Source organism: Anolis sagrei, chromosome X, assembly GCF_037176765.1.
Source record: "Anolis sagrei isolate rAnoSag1 chromosome X, rAnoSag1.mat, whole genome shotgun sequence".
Lineage (NCBI taxonomy): Eukaryota > Metazoa > Chordata > Lepidosauria > Squamata > Dactyloidae > Anolis > Anolis sagrei.
This window is the reverse complement of record NC_090034.1, coordinates 26,057,717-26,073,759: the sequence shown is the minus strand read 5'-3', so window position 1 is coordinate 26,073,759 and position 16,043 is coordinate 26,057,717. Positions and strand designations below refer to the sequence as shown.

The following is a 16,043-nucleotide window of genomic DNA, read 5'->3' as shown; positions in this document are numbered from 1 at the left end:
CCGGCCTGCCTGCCTTCCAGGCCCTTTTCCTTTGGGCCTATTCGGGGCCCCTGGGCCTGAGGAAGGGGAGAGAAAAGCCAAGGTCCCAAGGTGCATACCTTCTCCCAGGAGGAGAATGCGCACATCCCGCCTCATCCTTCTCCGTCCCGAATGATCCGCCTCCTCACGGCTTCCGTCTCACCGCCTCTTCCCCGTCTCCTGCTGCTCCTGCCGGTCTGCCGCTTCCGCTTCCGGCTTCTTTCCGCTGAGTGTTCCAAACGGAGCGGCTTACGGGCCTTCAGCGACACCTGGCGGCCGGAGGATGGATTGCAACCCTTTGCCTGAAGAAGATAAGTGGAGTAACAGCGCCACCTATCGGCCACATATAAAGTTCCGGAGAGACTTATTCTGCACAGAATGATGGAAAAAACAGGCCCACTTATGACCCCACATTATTATAATATATGCAACTGATCACTATACATATATGCCAATATCCCGGAAAAACTCCAGGTAAAAATGACCTTTGTTTATTATTATGCAAATATTCTGGAAAGTAATCCAGGTAAATATGACTTTTGTTATTGTTGTTAATAATGATGATTATATATACAAATGATCATGATGCATACATGCCAATATCCTGGGGGAAAATCCATGTAAAAATTACCTTTATTTGTTATTATTATATGCAAATATTCTGGAAAGAAATCCAGGTAAAGATTACCTTTCTTGACAACGACAATGGTGTTTTATTTTATTTATTGTGTCAGGGGCAACCAGATAATTGTATTACATTCCTAACATAACAAAAACAAACAAACAAACAAACAGACAGACAGACAAGACACAAAATTTGCAAGCTTGGTAGTTGATTAAATGTTCTTTGACCAGGATCTGGCCACTTGGAGTGCCTCTGGTGTTGCCGCAAGAAGGTCCTCCATTGTGCATGTGGCAGGGCTCAGGTTGCATTGCAGCAGGTGGTCTGTAGTTTGCTCTTCTCCACACTCGCATGTCGTGGATTCCACTTTGTAGCCCCATTTCTTAAGGTTGGCTCTGCATCTCATGGTGCCAGAGCGCAGTCTGTTCAGCACCTTCCACGTCGCCCAGTCTTCTGTGTGCCCAGGGGGGAGACTCTCCTTTGGTATCAGCCATTGATTGAGGTTCTGGGTTTGAGCCTGCCACTTTTGGACTCTCACTTGCTGAGGTGTTCCAGTGAGTGTCTCTGTAGATCTTAGAAAACTATTTCTTGATTTAAGTCGTTGACATGCTTGCTGATACCCAAAGGATGAGCTGGAGATGTCACTGCCTTGGTCCTTTCACTATTGGCTGCTACTTCCCAGCGGATGTCTGGTGGTGCAATACCGGCTAAGCAGTGTAATTTCTCCAGTGGTGTAAGGCGCAGACACCCCGTGATAATACGGCATGTCTCATTAAGAGCCACATCCACTGTTTTAGTAGCATAGCGCAAGGGCAGATGTCTTCACTGTGTCTGGTTGTGATCCCCAGGTTGTGCCAGTCAGCTTTCATATGATATTGTTTCTAGCACCCACTTTTTGCTTGATATTCAGGCAGTGCTTCTTGTAGGTCAGAGCACGGTCCAGGTTTTGTTTGTTTGTTTGTTTGTGTCAGGAGCGACTTGAGAAACTGCAAGTTGCTTCTGGTGTGAGAGAATGGGCCGTCTGCAAGGACGTTGCTTTGGTGACACCTGGATGATTTGATATTTTTATCATCCTTGTGGAAGGCTTCTCTCATGTCCCCACATGAGGAGCTGGAGCTGATTGAGGGAGCTCATCCACTTCTCCCTGGATTCGAACCTGCGACCTGTCGGTCTTCAGTCCTGCCGGCACAGGGGTTTAACCCACTGCGCCACCGGGGCTCCCAGGTGACTCCCAGGTATTTGGGTGCACTGCAATGCTCCAGTGGGATTCCTTCGGTGGTTTACAGTATCATAAGCCGCTGACAGGTCCATGAAGACAGCTCCTGTGATCTGCTGCCTTTCAAAGCCATCTTCTATGTGCTGAGTCAGGTTCAGCACTTGCGATGTGCAGTTTTTGCCTTTGAAGCCAGCTTGCTGTGGAATCAGACAGGGGTCTATTTTTTCCAGAATTCTATGCCAAATACATCTCTCCAGAACTTTGTAGAGGTGGCACACCAGGGAGATTGGTCTGTAGCTTTTTGGATCATTACGGTCTTTGCCTGGCTTCAGGATGGCGATGACTCTTGCTTTCCTCCAGATTTTGGGGATATGACAGGATGCAGTGCAGCAGCCAACGCCTTGCTTTTGGACCAAAGTTCTTGATTTGTTCCATCTGTAGATCATCCAGGCCAGTTGCTTTGCCATTTTTACATTTATTGAGAGCCATGTCCAATTCAGTAGATGTAAAGGGTTCATGAAGGTTGTTGTTCTCAATCTCTGGTTATCTGGCTATTGGTTTCTTTCCGACTTTGGTGGCAAGGTTGGGTTTCCCATTCTTCAAGAGTTGGTGTGCTATCTGATCTGCCTTTATGTTGGCATGGGTATTAGTTTGTGAGGGGTCATTGCTCAACCGTCTTAGCAGCCTCCACACCTTCTGGCTGCTCCTGCCCATGTCGACCTCTGTGATCAGCTTGATCCACTGTTCTTTCTTGGCTTCAGAGATGGAGGACACAATGCTCTGCACTGCCTGAAGGGTCTTCTCACTAAATGGGTCTTCGTTGTGGAGCCTGTGATTATATAACAACAATGATTATATATGCAAATGATCATGATGTATACATGCCAATATCTTGGGGGGAAATCGAGGTAAAATTGCCTTTGCTTATTATTATTATCATTATTATTAGCTAATATTCTGGAAAAAAGTCCCAGTAAAACAACCTTTGTTTATTATTATTAGTAGTATTATTGTTATTATTGATCTATATACAAATGATCATGATGCATATATACCAATATCCTAGGGAAAAATCCAGGTTAAAATTATCATTGTTTATTATTATTATTATTATTATTATTATTATTATTCGAAACACAACAAGATGAATACACAGCAGACACTCTGCTGGCTGTTGAATTGGATCACATGTCGGACACGTCCCAAGTGTCTAGGACTATGTGATGTATCGGCTAATAATGCTTGCAGATCCCAGTAAGGTGGCCTTTTGCAGCTGGCAGATGGTAATTTTGTCACCGCTGATTGTGTTTAAGTGCAGGCCAAGGTCTTTAGGCATTGCACCCAGTGTGCCGATCACCACTGAGACCACCTTTACTGGTTTGTGCCAGTCTTTGCAGTTTGATTTTTAAATCTTCATTTCTTGTCAGCTTTTCCAGTTGTTTTTCTGCAATCCTGCTGTCACCTGGGATTCCGACATCGACAATCTATACTTTGTTTTTTAACACGATTGCGAGGTCAGGAGTATTGTGCTCCAAAACTCTGTCTGTCTGAATCCGGAAGTCCCAGAGGAGTTTGGCGTGTTCATTCTCTGTAACTTTTTCCAGCTTGTGATCCAACTAGTTCTTTGTTGCAGGCAGATGGTGTTTGTGGCACAAGTTCCAATGAGTCATCTGAGCAACAGTGTTATGCCTCTGCTTGTAGTATGTCTGCGTGATCTTCTTGCAGCAGCTGAGGATGTGATTTATTGTTTCATCTGCTTCCTTGCAGAGTCTACATTTGGGATCTGTCGTCGACTTTTCAATTCTGGCTTTGATGGCATTGGTTCTAATGGCTTGTTCTTGGGTTGCCAAAATAAGGCCCTCCGTCTCCTTTTTCAGAGTTCCATTTCAGAGCCTTCTTTTGCCAGTTTTCTCTTCTGCTCTGAATTGTGTTTTTACGGTATTTCCTCTTTGTCTTTTGTACTTGAAGCAGTTTACTACTATTAACTTCTCTCAATGTTGGTTCTTGGCTGCCTTTCACATAATCTGCCAGTGCATGTTATTATTATTATTATTATTATTATTAGTAGTAGTAGTAGTAGTAGTAGTAAATGATTATGATGCATATATGCAAATATTCTGGAGGGGGGGGGCAGGTTAAAATGACATTTGCTTATGATGATGATGATGATGATTATTATTATTATTGTTATTGTTATAAGTAAATAATCATGATGCACAAACACAAATATTCTGAGGAAAAATAAATCCAGGTTCTGAAACCAAAAAACTCTATATGTAAAATAATAATAATAATAATAATAATAATAATAATAATAATAAACCCCAAAAAAACCCTTATGATCCCACAGCTGGTTTCAGGAAAGGGAAAAGCTGCACATCACAAGTGCTGAACTTGACTCAGCACCTAGAAGATGGTTTCGAAAGGCAACAGATTACAGAAGCTGTCTTCATAGACCTGTCAGTTTATGATACTGTCAGTCATTGCCTCCTCCTGAAAAAAATGTATGATATCACAAAGGATTACTACCTCACCCACTTCATAGGAAATCTGCTACAAAACGGAAGCTTTTTGGTTGCCAATAAGTTTCTGGTCCCAATTCAAGGTGCAAGTTATGACTTACAAAGCCCTAAACAGTTTGGGTCCTGCTTATCTTCATGACCGCATCTCCCCCTATGAATCGGCATGGTCTCTAAGATGTGCTGGGGAGACCCTCCTCCCGATCCTACCACCGTCACAAGCACGGTTGGTAGCGATGTGAAAGAGGCTCTACTCGATGGGGGCCCCCTGACTTTAGAACTCCCTCCCCAGGGAGATTAGGCAAGCCACTACACTGACCTTCTTTCACAGGGCTTTGAAAATCTGGATGTTGCAGCTAGCAGTTGATAATGGCTAGTCCCTAGTTATAAATGCCCAGCCCCTAGGTTGCCTGATAATATTTCGTTCTCTGCATTTCATCCAATGCAAGATACTCCACTTTGGCAGGAAAAACGAAATGCAAAAATATAGAATGGGGGACGCCTGGCTCGAGAGCAGTACGTGTGAAAAAGATCTTGGAGTCCTCGTGGACAACAAGTTAAACATGAGCCATCAATTTGATGTGGCGGCAAAAAAAGCCAATGGGATTTTGGCCTGCATTAATAGGAGCCTAGTGTCTAGATCTAGGGAAGTCATGCTACCCCTCTATTCTGCTCTGGTTAGACCACACCTGGAATAGTGTGTCCAATTCTGGGCACCACAATTCAAAAGAGATATTAACAAGCTGGAATGTGTCCAGAGGAGGGCGACTAAAATGATAAAAGGTCTGGAGAACAAGCCCTATGAGGAGCTGGGCATGTTTAGCCTGAAGAAGAGAAGGCTGAGAGGAGATATGATAGCCATGTATAAATATGTGAGAGGAAGCCACAGGGAGGAGGGAGCAAGCTTGTTTTCTGCTTTCCTGGAGACTAGGACGCGGAACAATGGCTTCAAACTACAAGAGAGGAGATTCCATCTGAACATGAGGAAGAACTTCCTGACTGTGAGAGCCGTTCAGCAGTGGAACTCTCTGCCCCGGAGTGTGGTAAAGGCTCGTTCTTTGGAAGCTTTTAAACAGGGGCTGGATGGCCATCTGTCAGGGGTGATTTGAATGCAATATTCCTGCTTCTTGGCAGGGGGTTGGACTGGATGGCCCATGAGGTCTCTTCCAACTCTTTGATTCTATGATTCTATGATTCATCCAATATTCCGGCCCTATGGTATGCTGTTTTGCACTATCCCATGCCCAGCCCTTTTTATTGCCTGGTCACGTCCATTTATTACTGGTTTTGTTGAGCATTGTTTAGAGTTTCAATGTTGCTGTTTTATATTCTTATGTTTTATTTAATGGTATTTTATTTGAATTGTTATATTTTACTATGCTCTTATTTTAATTGTGTTTTTGCATTAATAGATTGTTTTGCTTTTATGGGCATTTTGACCAATATGTAAGCCACACCAAGTCTCTTTGGGGAGATGGTGGCGGGGTATAAGAATAAAGTTATTATTGTTGTTATTATTTAGTTCCAGGGTAAGAGAAGTAGAAGGCAAAGACAGAAGAAAGGACCGCCTCGGGGGGGGGGGGGGTGCGCTTGCTCCATCAATGTTTAACACTTACACAAATGACCAGCTACTCAGAAGAGACACTCCAAGCAGGGAACTTTGAAATGGTTGAACAGAAGCTCTCCAAAGCTTTGGATGCTCTTCCTGTCTATTACAGGGAAAAACCAGCTGATTCTTAATCCATCTAAACAGATACATGTGCTTTTCATCTTAAGAACAGACAAGCATCTTGAGCTCTGGAATGACCTGGGAAGGAATCCCATTGGAGCTTTGCAGCACACCAAAATACCTGGGAGTCACTCTGGACCGTGCTCAGACTTATAAAAAGCACTGCTTGAGTATCAAGAAAAAAGTGCGTGCTAGAAATAATATAATACGAAAGCTGACTGGCACAACCTGGGGATCACAACCAGACACAGTGAAGACATCTCCCCTTGTGCTTTGCTATTCTGCTGCTGAATAGGCTTGCCCGGTGTGGAAGTAATCTCACCATGTTAAAACAGTGGATGGTCTCTTAATGAGATATGCCACATTATCCCAGATATCTACGACCCACACCACTGGAAAAATTATACTATTAGTTGGTGTTGCACCACTTGATATCCGTCGGGAAGTAGCAGCCTGGAATGAAAGGACCAAGGCATTGACACCTCCGGTCCATCTTCGGATATCAGCCAGCACACCGCCTTAAATCAAGAAAGAGCTTTCTAGGATCTACAGAGATACTCGCAGGAACACCTCAGCAAGCAAGAGTCCAAAAGTGGCAAGCTAAAATCTGGAACCTCAATTTTGTTGTGTAAATGGACAAAAGAGAAGAAGAAGAAAAGTGTGTGTGTGTGTATAATAAAAATGTTTAAAAGATCCTATACAGCCATTTTATGCAAATCATATACAAAATATTAATGACTGCACAATTATCCCTTCTTATCAACCCCCTACCCCTCTTGCCCCACACCACTCAATAAGACCCTTGTGTCTTATCTTAATAAATTCCCTTTGTGGCTACTTTCAAACCCATCTTTGTCTTCCTTTCCAGAAAGCCAAATGCCAGCCTCCATTTATTTACCAACTCTTCATTATTTCCTCCTCTAATACCATTAGTTAGCTTGGCCATTTGGATATATACTCTAGTACTTTCTCTCTCCAATCTCTAATGGTTAACTCTATTTCGTCTCCTACACTAATGATCCTCTTTCCGAATAATCCTAAAAGGCACATTTCTGGGGGTTTCTTCATCTTTTTTGGTGATCATGTTATTTGTGTGACGGCACGAGTGGCGCCAACTATAAGTAGAACTGTAAGTTGCAGGATTTGAACTGTTGTATCATGCCTGATTTTGCCTTTTTACCCTGTAAATGTATAGTTGGATTGATTGGTTATTTATAGCTGCCAATCAATGTTGTTTGCACCAGTTGAATTGCTCCTCCTGCTCAATTGTTTGACCCCACCTCTTCCTAGAGAGCAGGACAGTGTTTCCTTTTCCATTCTACCATCAAACTTTCTATCATATGGACGTGAGAGAGAAACTTGGCTCTGAAGCCCTTGATTAAGCTACCTCTCAGCACCAATTCTGAGGTTCTTACCCTTGTGACTTATACTTCATGTTCAGATCAACTTGGACGACGTTGAGAAGTCTCAAGCGCCTTCAAACCAGTTCTTTGGCACCAGAGGAAGGCTTTGTGCCTTCAAAATATAGGCCATTGGAATTGGGGTTGTGATTATTCTGATATTCACAGCCATTGAGAAAGAGGGACCTGGAAAAGCTTCTCAGCGCAAAACTCCTTGGACCCAAGACAACCAGAGACTGTAATGTATATTTTCTTTTACCCCTTTGAAACTTCCAGCTTATTGCCTTAAAGGGCTAACTCTTTGTGAACAATTACACCTATTTTGAGTTATCTACAGTGTTTTGGTTCTTGAGTGTTCCAGTTTTCCTAAAGGAGGGCAAGAAGCAATCCCCTGGGGGAAAGATGTCACGTCCATACCTCTTTCACTAAGAGTTATAGCCCCCAGGTGCGACGGCACAAATTGTTTCCATAACCACTCTCCCCCCCCCTCCCCAAATTGTACTATATCGCGGAATCATCAAACATGAAAAAAGAGCCTTTCTGTGTCCTGCACCTCCAGCATTCCCCTCAACAAATTTGATCTATATTAGCCACTAGCTTTGGGGTTATATAGCTTCTGTAAAACATTTTATACATATTTTCTCTAATCAAATCAGCTATTGAGAATTTAAACCTCATTTTCCAGAGATGTCCCCAATCCTCCAAATTAATATTTCTCCCTAGAGAGGGTGAACGCTTTCTCTCCTTGGTCAAAATATAAACAATTAACCATTGTGTCACAATTTTACCTTGGTGGGTTTCGCATGGCTTTTTACATTACTGATTTTTTTAAAAAAAGAAATAACTCAAACATTTTATAGATCAATATTGTTTAATTGAAAACCAATTTCAGCTCCAGTGGGGGCTTTGAAACGACGTCAGGGTTGTTGTCTTTAAGCAATACAATGCTGCTCTCGCTGCTTCATCAATGAGCCGCAAAGAATTGAGAATGCCAGTTAACAATGGATGGCCACCAAAGTATTCTGGTCCCCTTCTACTAAATGGACACAACCATAACCCCCCCACCTTCCAAAATTGGTGGATATGAATCTCATGAACCTATCTAGAGGCTTCTCATTCCCAGGATGGGGTATTCTGCTTCAGAGCCTCTTGGCCTTGTTCTCCAGTTGTCGTTTCTATTAGAGAACAATGAATTGCTGCTAGATCTTTGTTAGGAGCCTTTCGTTGCACTGAAGAAGAAAACATTTCCTCGGAGACATTCTCTGTCTAGGGAACTGAGAAATCTGTCACCTGGAAGACTTATATTCCTTATATCATAATGGACTTGGGATGTAAGCAAGATCAGCAATTCAAGGCATGGCAATCATGGGCAAGTATCAAGCAATCTGGTGCCTCTTCCTGCTTTGTTTTCCCCTCTCGACAAACAACGGGATCCTCCCTAAAATAAAAGTCTTCAGAAGGAGGGGTCGCCGAAGCCCACTTCCTGCTGCACCTGCTTGATCTCCTGGAGCAGCTCCTCATTGTCCAATTCCAGCTGCAAGAAAAGGAAAAAGCAATGAGACTGGGGCACAAGCCAGGGTACCATCAAAACATCTGTCCAAGGTGCTTTATTGCAAGGAAGAAGAGGAGGCCAGCTAATCCCTCCTTTGAGGCCACATAAGGCAATCAGAAACAAGGTTCAAGGTCAATCTATCCAGTGGGAGCTATGAAATATGACATTTTATGTCAGGATGGTAAGACAGCTGCAATCCGCAGCTGACTCGGAAATGCTGCATTTAATTCAGTAGCCTTTTCAGTATGTTATCTGCCCCACTTTTCATTCTGGAAGCATGAGGAACCCAAGATGAATCCCAACACAGGTTTGGTACCGTGAGTTTAAAAAAATGTAAATATATACTTTTTAACAAATGATTCTATCTTCATTTCTAAATATAGAGCAGGCATGGGCAAACTTTGGCCCTACCGGTGTTTTGGACTTCTACTCCCACAATTCCCAACAGCCTAAAAGGTAAAGGTTTCTCTTGACATTAATTCTAGTTGTGTCCGACTCTGGGGGGCAGTGTTCATCATAATTTCTAGGTCGAAGAGCTGGCATTGTCCATAGATGCCACCAAGGTCATGTGGCCGGCGTGACTGCATGGAACACCATTACTTTTCCGCTGAAGCAGTTCCTTTTGATGTACTCACATTTGCATGTTTTTGAACTGCTAGGTTGGCAGAAGCTGGGGCTAACAGCGGGAGCTTACCCTGCTTCCCGGATTTGAACTGCCGCCCTTATGGTCAGCAAGTTTAGCAGCTCAGCAGTTTAACTCGCTGCCCCACTGGGGGCTCCTAACAGCCTACCTGATATAGAGGAGTTTTTAAAAAAGCGTTTTAGTGGAAGAGTTTGTCTTTGGACAATTAACAAAGCAAATTACAGTTCATGTTTATGAATGCTAAAGTGCTTAGTGCACTAAAAGGAATTCCTAGTCCTGGAATACAGGATTGCAGCTTTCGTTTTCCCCATAGTGGTTTCTTCCTCCTGGTCTGGTTTAGCTCACGCCACACAGAGAATTGCTTTGATTGTGCTTTTCCTGCATGGCAGAAAGGGGTTGGACTAGACCAGGGAAGGGTTGCCTTTGCAGTACATAGTTTGCAGGAATGGCACCTTGCGTTCAGAAAAATCACAGAGTTAAAAGAGACCTCGTGGGCCATCCAGTCCAACCCCACTCAGCCAAGAAGCAGGAAAATTGCATAAAAAGCACCCCTGGCAGATGGCCATCCAGCCTTTGTTTAAAGGCCTCCAAAGAAGGAACCTTCACCAGACACCGGGACAGAGAATTCCACTGCTGAACAGCTCTCCTTACAGTTAAGAAGTTCTTCCTCATGTTCAGGTGGAATCTCCTGTAGTTTGAAGCCATTGTTTTGTGTCCTAGTTTCCAGGGCAGCAGAAAACAAGCCTGCTCCTTTCTCCCTATAACTTTCCCTCACATCTTGATACATGGCCCTCATCATGTCTTCTTTCAGCCTTCACTTCTGCAGGCTAAATATGCCCAGCTCTTTAAGCCCTTCTTCATAGAGCTTGCTCTCCAGACCCTTGATCATTTTAGTCTCCCTCTGGACACATTCCAGAGTAGATGGACAGGGCCTGTGTTGCTCAAGCAATGCAAGCTCCATTTGAGTTGAGTTGGAAACAAATTAATTATCCTCTGGGATAATCATGACATGTGATTAAACTGGCTCTTTTGCATGTTCCAGACTCTGCCTAAAGTGCAAATAAAGGGCCACAAACCTCCTGCCTATGGAGACCTTTTTGTCTTCTTCTCCAATAGTGTTCCTTCTCATGCCAATTAAAAAACATCATCATTCTGGCAGGCTTATGACTTGATCAATGTTTGAACGTATTATGACTGGCTTTCAGATTAGACTATGAAACAAAATTGGAGACATTTTCTGTCCCTGGTTTGAAAGTATTTTTTCCTGTTTAATTGTGTGGTCCTTACTTTGAAAGTAGTTGTTCTACTCCAGAAACTTTGTTTTTGTGGCTGCAATTTTTAACCTTTCTTCATAGGCCCTTTTTAACCTTTTGTGCAGAGCGGAAAAACAAAGTTTTTGCAGTTGAATAAACTCTTCCCATGTTTTTATATGATAAAACCTATTAGGAAATGACATTTATGAACCCAGGAACAAAAATCGTGTTGCATAGTGTTATTGTTGATTTTATGTCTTGCTCATGCCTGTACTTCAATTTAGCTTTAAGTATTTTAACCCTCTTGTATTGAGATGGTTTGAATTACAGGGTATTTTTGACACCCAGTGAGGCTTTTATGTGCATGTAAAATCAATCCGTCTCCACAGGAGTGTTTGTGTTTCTTGAATCAAGTGCGTTCTACTCAATCCAGGCTTACAAAGCATGAGATAGAAGAAAAGTAAAATAAAATAAAATGCACATATTGTATTATGAGGCATTCTCTGACCCCAATGAAACTTCTATTTCTGTGTAGCTCAGACATGGGCAAACTTTGGCCCTCCAGGTGTTTTGGACTTCAACTCCCACAATTCCTGGCCTCAGGCTCTTTCCTTTTCCCCCTCCTGCATGGCAGAAAGGGGCTGGAAAGAGACTGAGGCTGACGCCGACCGTAGCGGAGACCCCCACCTTCAAATTAATTTGAACCGCAGCGGAGAGTTCCGCAGTTCCTGAGAGCCAAGTTTGGGACCAACCGATGAAATGTGCCCCAGCAGGCAGCTCAAAACTAGGACTGCGCTCAGACCTCTCTCACTTTCCCTTCCCCTTACTTTGTAACTCATCCCTAATAAAGATACTTAAGTTTCGCAACTTTAAAACTTTTCCGCATGTGACATTGTATCCCTTCCTTGCCTGAAAGTTTCTAAACCTAACATAAACCCCCTCCCAGGCTCCGGAGAGCCGTGAGCCTGCCGGGGATGCCTCTCTGGCACCCCCGGAACACCGGATCTGCGTCCGTCAAGACCGCGGATACCGAAACCGCCATTTTGGACCCCCGTATCCGCTAAACTTTCAAAATGGCAGATCGGCGCCGTTTTAATTTTATATTTTTCTATGATGAATTCTAAGACTAACTGCTATCTCGCTTTCCTCAATCTGGACCCCTCCGCCCGGGAAATAATTGTTTTACTTTAAAGAATATAATTTGACAGAGAACAGCTGATTGTCAACGCTCTGCCGGCTCGGCGAAAACAGTGTGCTTTCCTTGCTACTGCTCGTTCCTGTGAAGCCCCGTCACCGGGGACTCGCGGCCGCTGCCCCCGGGGGGCTTTGAGGAAGGGGCCGGGCAGGAGACCCGGTCCTAGGACGGGAGTTCTAGTCTCCCAAGGACAGAGCAACGGGAGCTTCAGCTTCAGCCAAGGAAAAATAACTTTCTGCCGGTCGGCCAGAGCCACAGGCCAGCCCCTGCTTCTGCGATCTTCAACTGGGAGTTTGGGATTTCTGGTTCTTCTTAATAAAATAAATAAATATTTTAATAAAATGATTTAGGTGCGGGGTGGGTATGGGTTGTGTATGCTGATATGAAATAACTCTGTATAAAGTAAAGAAATGCATGGAATATTGCCTGCTCCCCCTTTTCCCCTGACTTTTGCCCCACAAAGAAGAGTGGCCAGGATGCGCTCGAGGGAGAACCCTGCCTCCCTCGAAACTCATCTTGTGATTAAATCATCTGCATGAAACAATAACCATAATGATTCCCTTATCTCATTCTCTGAGCATGACTGATGAGATAAGGGGGTCTATGGGACAAATAAACTATATTTACAAAAGGCAGCGTTGATTCCCCCCTTTTGAGGTCCGCTGCCGATTCTGTTGTTTGCCTCACCCAAAACCCATCAAGAAACAGGAAGACCTTTGTTTACAAGGGTCACACCTTGCCAGCCGAGGACAAAGCCTCGCATTCCAGCTGGCTGACAACTCCTAAGCCCATCATTTCCTTCCCATTGTCTATGAACATCCCGCCTCCTGGTTTCTGATTCGTCTATCCTCAGAAGCGGCAGGAGAGTGCTGATTGGCCTCCCAGAGGCGACGGAGCTTGCTGATTGGCTCAGGGGCAGGGCGGGCCACCAAGCCTCCTCCCAGCTGTCCCAGCCTCAGCCAATCAGCATGAAGCCGGCCGGTAGAGGGCGGGCGGGAATTTCAAAATGTTTTCCTTTGTATTTTTACTATAAATACGTCTATTCTTTGTACTGAAATGCTTGTAGTGGAATTATCCCTACACTTGCATCCGATTGCAGCTGAATTGCAAATAAATCACCTCGATCGCTTGAACTTCCTCCACTTTGGTGAGGGTTATTATTTTTAATATTTTGAATTGCTGAAATTGACTTCCGCTGGCCTCGCCAAGGTTCCGGGGCCCTTTTTACACGGTCCTCGGGGATCCCCTCAGCTGAGGAGACCCCACTAAAAGTAGCTCGATATCAAGGCCAGGAATTGTGGAAGTTGAAGTCCAGAACACCCGGAGGGCCAAAGTTTGCCCATGCCTAGTCTAGACTGTACAAGAAACTGTGATGAAAGGGTGAGGCTACAGTGTTTGATTGTCATGCAACATATATGTGACACAACAGCTTTTTCTTTTTATCGTTGCCTTGAGCATTTCACCAGAAACCAGCAGTTTAAACAAAACTAAGGAGGAGATCATTCATATGATGGCCCTTGTTGGAAATGTTACACTCCTTTGCCAATGAAGAAACAACATGTTACGCACCTTGACAGCATACTTATACGATTGTTCTGCCTCCAGTTGCCTTCCGCCCTAAAGAAAAACCCAAAAAACAGAAACTGTTGACCTTTTAAATTCTTTGAAATGTTTCCACAGTTCTATTTTGACAACAGAGCAATCTAAAGCCATGCCATTAACTAATCAAGTCCATCAAGTGAACAAAGAAAGGAAAACAAAAACTACACAAACCACACCCCTTCTTTGCCAGACAAAAGCAAGCAATCCAGCTAATTTTACCAGAGAAAAGAGCCTTTTGGGAGCTTACCTGCATGCAGACCAAAGCCAGATATGCCCACACGTCAGCATTGTTGTTGTTGAGGGCATTGGCTTCAGAGAGGGCACCTTCTGCCTCTGCAAACTCTTTGAGCTTCGGAGAAGAAGAAACAAACATGCAGAATAAAAAAACACCAGGATAAAGACTTCATAGCTTCTTCAGCAGCCCAGCTTCCTCCCCACTGTTATCCCTCAACGAGATGTCTTCAGCGCACTTCAGGCAAATAGGATAAAGCAAGATGAAAAACTAATTGTTTATACATTTCTGTATGAAAATCACTGTTGGGCTCACAGCCGTTGTCTATGCATGCAATCAGATGTAGTCCAGGATAATTCATAGCAATTAAAGTCAAATAGGTGAAGTACAAGAAAAGTCCAGGTCAGAATCCACACACGTAGTCCAAACACGAAGTCTACCGACAATGGTACCAGCTGTAGCTCTTTCCATAACGTTGCTCTCATCAAGGAGTTACTGCAGCCACCAGCAACTCCCTTACAGCTGAGAAGCCCTTTTCTGAGCCAGCCTATTGGACCTTCTCAGCTGGATGACACTGACCCATAGCAGGCCAAGTCAGCTCCTGCTCTTCCCCCCAAAGAGTCTGATCCTGTCCGGTTTCTTCCAAACCTAGAGGGGTCTGCTCCTGATCAGCACTAGTGAGCTCCAACAAGTCAGGCTGCTCAGGTGACTGTTCTGCATTTGCCCCTGATTTGGCTACTGGGAGAGAACCTTCTAACCGAGGCCTGGGCCAACTTTGGCTCTCCCTCCAGGTGTTTTGGACTTCAACTCCTACAATTCCTAACAATTCCAAAACACCTCCAGGTTTTGGACTCCAGGAGGTCTGAAGTTGGCCCAGGCTGCTCTAACCCATCATCTTTATCCTTTGCCAAGGTCCTGACAATCACAGTACTTTAATACAGGGCTTTCCAAACTGTGTGCCGTGACATGTTTGTGTATTGTCGCTTGCAATGTGTAGATGTATTGTGCAAAAGAAATGAGAAATGAGAAAAATCTTGGAAATGTATATTATTGTTTTACAAATTATAAGTTGCTTACCTGTAACTGTAGTTTCCTTAGTAGTCACCTGCGAAAGCATACAATTGATATTCTCTGCGCTCGTGCAGCAGCATTCGGAACCTTCCAAATTAAAAAGAATGACAGTTAGATAGGCCACGCCCCCCCTCCCCTGGTATATATAGCCCGTGGGCGGGGCCAACCGTCAGTTCTCTTCCGCCACAAAGCAGCTGGAAGGCGCGGCATGACACTCGAGGGGAGGAGGGTGGGTGTGTATGCTTTCGCAGGTGACTACTAAGGAAACTACAGTTACAGGTAAGCAACTTATAATTTCCTTACATAGTCCCTGCGAAGCATACAATTGATAGATTAGCGAGCTACTGACCGTGGTTGGTGGGAGTCATGCCACCGCCGTAAACAGCACCGCCCTGCTGAACTCGGCATCCTTCTTTGAAGCTACATCCAGCTTGTAGTGTGCAACGAAAGACAGCGGATTCGTCCAGATGGCTGCCCGGCAGATGACATCTAAAGGCACTCCTCTCATGAAGGCCGCAGTTGTTGACATGGCTCTGGTGGAATGGCCCCTGACCTGTAACGGTAAGTCCTTGCCAGCCAATTGGTAGCATAATTTAATAGTAGAAACTATCCATGAGGAAAATCTATGAGACGTCAAGGGCAAGCCCTCCATGTCCTTGCGGTATTTAATAAAGAGACGTGGTGTTTTCCTTAGTGATGCTGTTCTGTCAGTATAATAAGCTATGGCTCTTCTGACATCTAGAAGGTGCAGAGTACGCTCCATAGGCGAAGAGGGATTTTGGAAAAATGAAGGGAGCACTATGTCCTGAGACATATGGAAAAAAGACGAGACCTTTGGCAAAAAGGCAACATCTGTTCTAAGTACCACTTTGTCTTTATGTATCCTCAAGTAGGGGGATCCACCCTCAAAGCACACAACTCACTAGCACGTCTTGCCGACGTGATGGCTACCAAGAACGCCGTTTTCCAGGATAGGTAAGAGATGTGCGTG

At 44.2% G+C, this 16,043-nt stretch overlaps 2 protein-coding genes across 3 annotated transcripts in view; both read right to left on the bottom strand.

The window, feature by feature from the left end:
• RHOT2 (ras homolog family member T2) overlaps positions 1–226 on the bottom strand; it is a 37,578-nt gene extending 37,352 nt beyond the window's left edge. For both annotated transcript variants that reach the window (XM_060786285.2, XM_060786283.2), the window contains exon 1: positions 99–226. In XM_060786285.2, coding sequence (XP_060642268.2) covers positions 99–135 — 37 coding nt within the window. In that variant the 5' untranslated portion in view covers positions 136–226. The remainder of the gene's footprint in view (positions 1–98) is intronic.
• An 8,145-nt stretch (positions 227–8,371) lies between these two features.
• CFAP70 (cilia and flagella associated protein 70) overlaps positions 8,372–16,043 on the bottom strand; it is a 59,445-nt gene continuing 51,773 nt past the window's right edge. The window contains exons 26-28 of the mRNA XM_060786286.2: positions 13,997–14,098; positions 13,717–13,764; positions 8,372–9,038 (exon numbers count right to left, since the gene is read on the bottom strand). Of these exons, the coding sequence (XP_060642269.2) occupies positions 8,958–9,038; positions 13,717–13,764; positions 13,997–14,098 (231 nt within the window). The 3' untranslated portion in view covers positions 8,372–8,957. The remainder of the gene's footprint in view (positions 9,039–13,716; positions 13,765–13,996; positions 14,099–16,043) is intronic.